This window comes from Dermacentor variabilis, chromosome 3, assembly GCF_050947875.1.
Source record: "Dermacentor variabilis isolate Ectoservices chromosome 3, ASM5094787v1, whole genome shotgun sequence".
NCBI classification, from domain to species: domain Eukaryota; kingdom Metazoa; phylum Arthropoda; class Arachnida; order Ixodida; family Ixodidae; genus Dermacentor; species Dermacentor variabilis.
Genome location: NC_134570.1, coordinates 224,753,077 through 224,761,795, shown reverse-complemented (window position 1 = coordinate 224,761,795; position 8,719 = coordinate 224,753,077). Strand labels below are relative to the sequence as shown.

Below are 8,719 nucleotides of genomic sequence, written 5' to 3'. Positions count from 1 at the left end.
AAAGATATTTGTAAATTTACAAAATGGCAACTTTGATAAATAAAAGGTTCTTTCCAGTAAAGAAGCACCTGCACCGACAACAGCTGTAAGCTGCAGTAAACGTAAGACTAAAGAAAATGAGTGCACTGAGTTTTACAAATAATAAACATGACTTCCCTACACAGATGAAGGCAGTGCTGCCTCATCTGAAACCATCGTTCTCACCTTTTGCTCTCCTATTCACCACATAAGCGCTACGTATTAAGACATCGTCTCAATGTTTAGTGCAATGCCTTTGCCAATAGCTAACCAGAAATTAAGCACTAATAATGAGGTGGGTATACCAGCATTAGAGTGTTCATTTCAGCTCCTACTTTAAAACTCATGAGCCGGCTCTGTTTTCATAGGGCCCGATCCAGCTCCACAGGGTCACCACTGAACTGCAGTTTCTTAGAGGAGAGGAGCATGGACGTCTGCATAAATAAAGTTGACCATTTTTTACACACTGCAAGTTCACAGAGTGTTTATCATTCTTTTACTCATGAACACAGGCGTACGTTATCCTTTTCATGTAATAAAGAGGTGTAAAGATCGATCAAAAGCTATTGAACGTGTTGTGTTTTCGATCCGCAGTCAGTGAGAAGGCTCGAACGCTGCACCATATCCGTTTCCTACTGTTAGCTTCGCCGCAATGCATTAATGTTACGCCGTCAAGCTTACGCAATGTACTGCGGTGAAGCATACAAAGAGTTTAAAGGGGCCACTGTCGCTGGATACAGCGCGATACTCGCGGCGCTCGCCGTCACGTCCCCTGTCACAGTACAAACACAGAGACGCCTAATAAAAGTACTGGCAGGCCTTGAGAGATATTTCGGACCTAGCTGTGGTGATTTGAGCGCTTGTTTCGCCAACCTAGCACGTTCTGTATACAAGATGGGTACGCTCTCCTTAATTATATACAAGCACGCACGCACCTCAGAGTAACTACAAAGCTGTACCGCGTAGCCAATCAGTGTTGCTCTACAGCTTTGACAAAGTTCTATATACGACTTCCAAACATTTCCTGGCGACGTCCAGTTTTCAGAATTTAACACACAGGATACAAAGTGTGTTTCAATTCATCGAAGAGCGGGATATTGTGCGCGTCAGCGACGAGCGACGGCTTCGAACGACGGATCGGGCCGTCGCTCGAACAGATCGCTTGGTCTTGTCGCGCGATCGCTCAGTTCTGCAAATCTAGAATTCGTCGCTCGTCGCCCGGAAGTGCTATGAGCGACTAGCCAATAGTAGGCAGCCGGAACAGGATGTACATTAGTGACGTACCACCCGGTTGCTCACGTGCGCGCTTCTCAGTATACAAATGGAACGAGCAAACTACCAAATTTTGATATGTAAACAAAATAAACCCATTGTAAGACCTTCAGAAATACTTTATGCTGTTTTGTACAGCCAAACAAATCAACCCTAATAATTATAGCAAGTGTCACGCCAGGTTTGGCGCTAACTCATACCGGCAACACTGGAGGAGCTGTCGCGCGAAGCGGTCGCTCGCTTGGAGTGTGACTTCTGGGCGACGAGCGAACGCGACAGCCATCCCCATCGCGTCGCTTGTCGTTGTCGCGCCAACAATCGCTAGCATGGGGTTTATACTTTAAGCGACGGCCCGATCCGTCGCTCGAAGCCGTCACTCGTCGCTGTAGCGCTCAAAATCGCGCTCATGGGGTTTAAGGAGGGGTTTGAAGCGACATCTGCCGCGCGCGCCTCCTAGGAAGTTTCTAGCAGACGGTGCCCACACTAAACAGCGGTGCCGCGGCATTCATGAGGGGAAAAACATCTGCACATGCGCGGAAATAAAGCCTACTGGTGCCTGACTGTGGTGAAAAACGAAAGAAGGGCCCGAACTGCTACAACTAGTTCTTTAATTTCAAATGAGCGCTGAAAGAAAAACGCTCAAGAAAGCGGAATGAGTGCTTGATCGCCTCGATTCCGCATGTTTACATTTCGTTCGTTTGCGCTCGTATTAAATTACATTACATGTTCACAGCATAAGTTATCTGCAGATAATTAAGAAGAGCGTGAAATGTTTATTTACTTGCATTTCATAAAAGAGTCGGAGGACGGATGAACAACACGGAGCCGGAGACAAGGCAACACGTGTTTCGTGCCTATCCGCGCAAGCGATTGCTTGCGCCTAATTCCGTTTGCTCTGTGAATGATTTTGCTTGTAAGTGTGCTACGTACACATAGAGATTGCTTCGAACGAAGAATTCGTGTAAAAAAGAAAGCTGACAGTCGTTTGGACCGAAAAACTTTCGACATAACGTCGCTGAAACGTGCGACCCTCATGGCAACTAAACATCATGCGTGTGTGTGGAAACGAGCGAGCCAACTGTCTTCTTGCCGCTGAGTGTGTCTGTCTTGTAGCGATTACACGATGACTGTTGTGTTTTGTGGTTCAGTGCTACGAGCTAGTACAACTGTCGTGGCATTTTAAAGCGGCGGTATGGATCGTGTCGGCGTGTCTCCTCGATCGTGTTCGGGCTCTCAGCGCGATCTAATCTCGCGGCACACCAACATTGAGCGTAGTGTGTGCGTGTGTGTGAATGCGGTTGACTGTTCTCGTGAACCGTGCGACGTCGCCACGTGTACTTGAATCATGACGCGCATTGTTGTGTTTGTGCATTTTCGCCTCCGCGCACCGCTAAAGCCCCTTAAGAATTAGAGGGCCCTTATACGAAACGCACGCGAATTGGCCTAGGTATTACTGCACTGTGTTTTTCTGGCAATCCGTGTAACGCTTCTGGCGTTTTTCTTATGGTAATGGCAACCGTGGGAACCGCGGTACCGCATGCATTCATTCAAAGCAGCACATGAAAGTGTCGTGGACTTTAAATTGTTTAGTATATGCATTCAGAAGCAACCTTTCGATTCATAAATTGTTACTATCAGCCACACGCTTGCTAGGCACGGCCACGTGGCAAACGCGGCCGCGCGGACGCTTCGCTGTGCGCGAATCGGCTGGTTGCGATAGTGGAGCACTCTATGGGCGCATGTTTAAAGCACAGCGTTTTTTGACCATCGCCTGATCTTTGCGGGTGCTCCATGGTTGAGTGTCTTGCACGGTACAGAATTGGCCCCAGTACCGAAAGTACACAGCTAGGTGGGGCGGTCCGTGCAGACGAAGCGCAAACGTGAGCTCAACTTAACCACGTCGTCATTGTTAGTCTGCAGCGATTACTGATGCGAAAGTATGAAATGGCCCATTGAGCGAAAATGTCGGCGTCAGTCATCTCAGCGAAACGACACCCAAAATCTCATTGACTGGGACGCCACGTAACGAGCGCGCCTCGGCTGTGCAGATCGGAGGAACACCTGCCGCCGCTCTAGCGCGCCAGGTGTTGTGTTGCATTAGAGGGGGGGGCATGATGGTCATCCTCGCTCTCGCATGCCGGCGCGTGGTCCGGATCTCTCCCTATGGGCTTAGCTGTCGCGCCCACCTGCCGGCCTTGGTGGGCGCTGCTGCTTCCTCAGTCTGGTCCCGCAGGACGCCGGTGGCATGCGGCGTTGGCACCGAAGGCTGCTGTTGCTACTGCTTGCTGGTTCGGGCACAACGTTGCTCTAGGGTGCATTATTCACAGTGCAAAACTCCAAGGACTACTCAGTTGCGTTCAATTGGACATTCATGCTTTCACAGCCTGTAGAGGTCACCACCTGTGTATGTAAGGTGGCGCTACTATCTGAAATGACCTCGTATATATAAGGGGCTTTGGGGAGTGGGAATAAACATTGTTTTTGTTTCCGCCTTGCCGGCAGTCCGCCTCGTCCCTCGGCTCCTGTACAGAACATGGTGTCAGAAGTGCGATCCCACTGTTAACACCGACATGCCTGACACGGAATCCAGCCCCGCCGAGACCACCGACGCGAAAGTGCACATCGTTCACGCTGGCGCATCTGGTCTGCGCCCACCGGAGAACTTCACGTTTTCAAACCCGGGAGAATGGCCAACGTGGATTTCGACGTTCAAGGATTACGCTTTCGTGGCCTTGCCTCCACAGTGCCGGCGACGAGGCCCAGGTACGGACACTTCTTCACTCTATGGGACCGCAAGCCAGGACCATTCTTTCGTCCTTGGGGGTGTCAACACCGGAAGCGCTTTTTTTCATTGCCGTCAAAGAAAAGTTGGATTCGCGCTTCGTGCACCCAGTAAATGAGATATACGAAAGTCGTCGTTTCCACCGCCTCACTCAGCAGCCAGGCGAATCTGTGGATGATTTTTTTTTCGGCATTACGCAACCTGGTATAGCGCTGCAGCTATAACAGCCCGCTCGTCGAGGACCGCCTTGTTCGCGACAGATTCATCGTAGGCATACGTGACGAGAAACTGTATGATCAATTGTGGCGGCGCACAAAACTCACCGCTGAGGAAGCACTGTGCCAAGCCCGCATACACGAGGACGCAGAAAAAGAGCGGTTATCACGCGCTAAATTGACCATCAATAACGCTCTTGCTAAAATGCTAAATATCGACTCGGCTCTGCGGAACGATACGCCCACTTCTTCGCCACGTTTCCGCAACCAGTCTGAGCAGCCGGCTAGGTTATCGGGTGGCTTTTGTGGACAACAGCGTTACGCTCGAAAAGACTGCCCAGCCAGAAAATCAGTTTGCCACTACTGTAGAAAGCTAGGACATTTTGCCGAAGTGTGCATGAAAAAGAACGCAAATGAGCGACTGGGTTCCATCGAACTTCACAACGTGGATTCACGATGAGCAAGGTACATAGACATACTAGTGAACGGGCACCCGGCCGAGTTTAAGATAGACTCTGGTGCGGAAGTCTCTGTTGTCTCGCCGTCTTTCCCAGGCCGACCGCGGTTACTGGATGATTTTGAAGAAGTCTTGGGCACTGGGGAACAAAGTCTGCACGTTCTCGGTACCTTTAAAGCAACCTTACAGTGGGGTAATAAGTCCACAGTGCAGACCTTGTACGTGGTTGAACGTCAGCGCACTCACCTGCTTGGGCTCCCTGCAATTGAAGCCCTTGGTGTTGTTCGCTTCCTGGATTCGGCCGAGTGCGTTCATCCCCCCCAGCCAAGATTTTCCAAGGGTTGGGAAAACTTCGGCAAGCCGAATATCGCATTCGCGTTAAACCCGGCGCTCGTCCATTTTCCCTGAGCGCTCCAAGGCGGATTCCAATTCCTTTAAACGATGTTGTCAAGAAAGAGCTAGACGACCTGGAGTCGCAGGACGTCACAAGGAAGGTAGCGACCCCAACTGAGTGGTGCTTCGGGCTTGTAGTCGTGCCCAAATCATCGGGCGGCTGCAGAATCTGCGTCGATCTGACGAAGCTGAACGAAGTCATCGAAAGGGAGCGCTTCATCTTGCCGACGGTGGAACAGATCCTCGGCCAGTTGGGTGAAGCGCGAGTATTCTCCAGGTTGGATTCGCGGTCTAGTTTCCATCAGGTGAAGCTTAGCGCCGACAGCCAGGAGCTCACGACATTTATAACGCTGTTTATAACGCATTTATAACGCATTTATGACTCATTTATAACGACATTTATAACAAGAGGCTCCCTTTTGGTATAGCTACGACACCAGAGTATTTCTAGCAGTTAATGTCGAGGGTTCTTGAGCGCTTGCCTGTAGTCGTGAACCTGATTGATGACATTCTAATCTTCGGGAAAGATCGTCAACAGCACGACGAGCGTCTGGCTGCAGTCCTAGTTCGCCTTGAGGAGGAGGGTGTCACCCTTAACGAAAAGAAGTGTGCGTTTCGGGCCATTTCTGTCAAGTTTCTTGGAGTAGTGATAGGGGCGGATGGAATCTCACCAGACCCGGACAAGGTGAAGGCTGTCAGAGATCTGCCGCCACCGACCGACGTTAGCGGAGTACGACGATTGCTGGGAATGACCAATCAAGTCTCACGGTTCATACCTCACTTGTCCGACATTACGGAGCCCATTCGTTCCCTCCTAAACAAGAATAGCACCTGGACTTGGAGTCCCAGTCAAGAAAAGGCCTTCTCACGCCTTAAGTTGCTGTTTTGCTCCGACACATGCATGGCAAAATACGATTCTTCCTGCCACACTGTAGTATCCGCGGATGCCAGCTTCTACAGTCTGGGGGTTGTACTTCTACAGGACCAGCCTGAAGGTACTCGACGGGCTGTAGCGTATGCTTCAAGGGCGCTTACTCCGACGGAAGCACGTTATAGTCAAACAGAAAAAGAAGGTCTCGCGGTGACTTGGGCCATTTCACGGTACGACCAGTTCCTTTATGGCCTAAGCTTCGAGGTAGAGGCAGATCACCTTCCTCTAGTCACCCTTCTGGGTAACAAGGACCTAGAAATCGTGCCACCTCGCATACAATGAATGCGGATAAAACTGATGCAATATCAGTACATGGTGAAATATGTGCCTGGAAAGCGCTTAGCTTCGGCGGACACTTCGTCACGAGCTCCCTCTGATTTGCCAGCTACTCGCACGGTAGACACCCTGGAGTTGTTTGTCAGTGAAGTGTTTAAGGAATTCACGCCTCTTGTAGCAAGACAGTTAGATGTCCGCATACACCAAGCCCAAGTTGGAGTCTGCTTTGCGGTCATGAAGTATATCACGAAAGAATGGCCAGACAAAAACAAGGTGCCGCTGCAGATTGCTCCATTTTGGAAGGAGAGAGACAGATTGGGCATATACGACGGCATCCTTCTGCTGGACCGACGACTTGTCATTCCTTCAGCCTTGCGTCAAGACATTCTCGCCCTATTACACGAAGGGCATCAGGGAGTGCGCCGCTGCCAAGAACGGGCAGGGAGTCTGTTTGGCGGCCTAACTAACATGCATCTTGAGCATATGGTGACCCAATGTGTCATATGCGCCGAAACTCGAGTTCAGCGTTCGGAGCCTATGTTGTCCACGGTGACACCCGACAGACCAGGGCAGCACCTTGGCATCGACCTGTTTCAACTTAGAGGGCGCGATTACGTCCTGATTGTTGATTATTATTCCAGGTTTCCTGAAGTAGTCTCCGTGGGGTCCACCACGGCACCAGCAGTCATCTCGGGGATCAAGAGCTGTATTGCCCGTTTCGGTATACCAGACGTCGTCCGGACGGACAACGGACCGCAGTTTATGTCCAACGAGTTCGCCGAGTTTGCGCGGTCATACGGCTTCCGTCACGAAACCAGCAGCCCGAGGTACTCCCAGAGCAATGGAGAGGCAGAGCGCATGGTGCGCACAGTGAAAGACTTGCTCTTCAAAGGTCCTGATCCCTACCTTGCCTTACTGTCGTACCGTGACACGCCGGGCCCCAACGGCATTTCCCCGGCTGGGATGGGAAGGATGGGAAGGAAATTACAAGCCCTGATGGGAAGGAAATTACAAACTCGTCTCCCGAAATTACCGGAACAACTAATGCCGTCGTTGCCGTGCCACACAAGTTTCAGGGAAAAGGACTCGTGGAACAAGGCATGGCAAGCGATGACCTACAATCGCCGTCGTGCTTCAAGCCAATTGGCCCCTCTGAGTCCTAGAGACTATGTATGGGTCACTGACGCACGCTGCAATGGTGAAGTACTCTCGCAGGCCCAGCGTCCGCGGTCCTACCTTGTTCAGAACTTCAGAGGCGTCCTTCAGCGTAATCGTCGACACCTGGTACTTCATTCATCGGAAGCGACCCCAGCTCAACTGGCAGCTTCTTCGCCTGTCCCTCCCGAGGTCATGCAGCCTGCAGCACCCCAAGAAGATACAACGCAGCCAGAAGTAACGCCGCAGGAAACGGTGACACAGACTCACAGCGGTCGAATATTGAGACCACCGCGATGGTTGGACTTATAGGGTCTCTGTCCCATAAGAGACGAAAAGGAGAGATGTAGAGGTCGCCACCTGTGTATATAAGGTGGCGCTACTATCTGAAATGACCTTGTATTTATAAGCGGCTTTGGGGAGTGGGAATAAACATTGTTTTGGTTTCCGCCTTGCCGGTAGTCTGCATCGTCCCTCGGCTTCTGTACAGAACACAGTAACAACTCAAATAAGTGCTTAGCTGTCCTCTGATTTTTTCTTTAGTTGCCAAGCGGGCGCATCCATGATCACCGTTCACAGTCTTCACTCTGTTGTCAGCATTGCGCTGTCATTTTGAATTAGTCGTAATGTCACACCTCGGATGCCACTGCTTTCACGCTGTGTAGTAGATACGCAGTCGTTGTCATGCATGCATTCCTCATCCCACCGTCGTTATGCCTCAGTGTGGTGGCTTCAGCATTGTCATCTCATCGTCGATCACGCCATCATTGTCACACCGTCAGCATCATACTGTTGTTGGCATTCGACAGATACATTACACAGATTAGCATTCCCTTCTAGAACATGATGAACGTGGTGACGTGCCACAGTAATATTGTAAGAGACACTTGAGTGGGACAATTACTGGCCTTGATCTCCAAGCCAAAGCACCCTGCCACATCATTTATTTCAATCTCCACAAGAATCCTAAATTGAGTCACAAATCTTCTCCAGCAAATTTCAACATGGTTGCCCAAAAGCACCTTCTCTCTCACGCAAAACACAACTGATGTCACGTTCACAAACTTGATCTCTTCTGTTGAATGGTTATTGCGTTTAAAGTATCTTTTTAGCTTTCTAAAGTCTTATGCTTTCTGCCATTGCCCCCTTTTCCTGAAGTTAAGCAAACTCAATATTGATTCACATGCGATTACTAAAATTCACTGAATGCTTTCTTTGTG

At 50.3% G+C, this 8,719-nt stretch overlaps 1 protein-coding gene across 1 annotated transcript; it reads left to right on the top strand.

Moving 5' to 3' along the window:
- The first annotated feature begins 6,881 nt into the window (after positions 1–6,881).
- LOC142575039 (uncharacterized) lies at positions 6,882–7,811 on the top strand. The gene has a single exon (XM_075684006.1). It carries the CDS (start codon positions 6,882–6,884, stop codon positions 7,809–7,811), a length of 930 nt encoding a protein of 309 aa, XP_075540121.1.
- Positions 7,812–8,719: the final 908 nt, after the last annotated feature.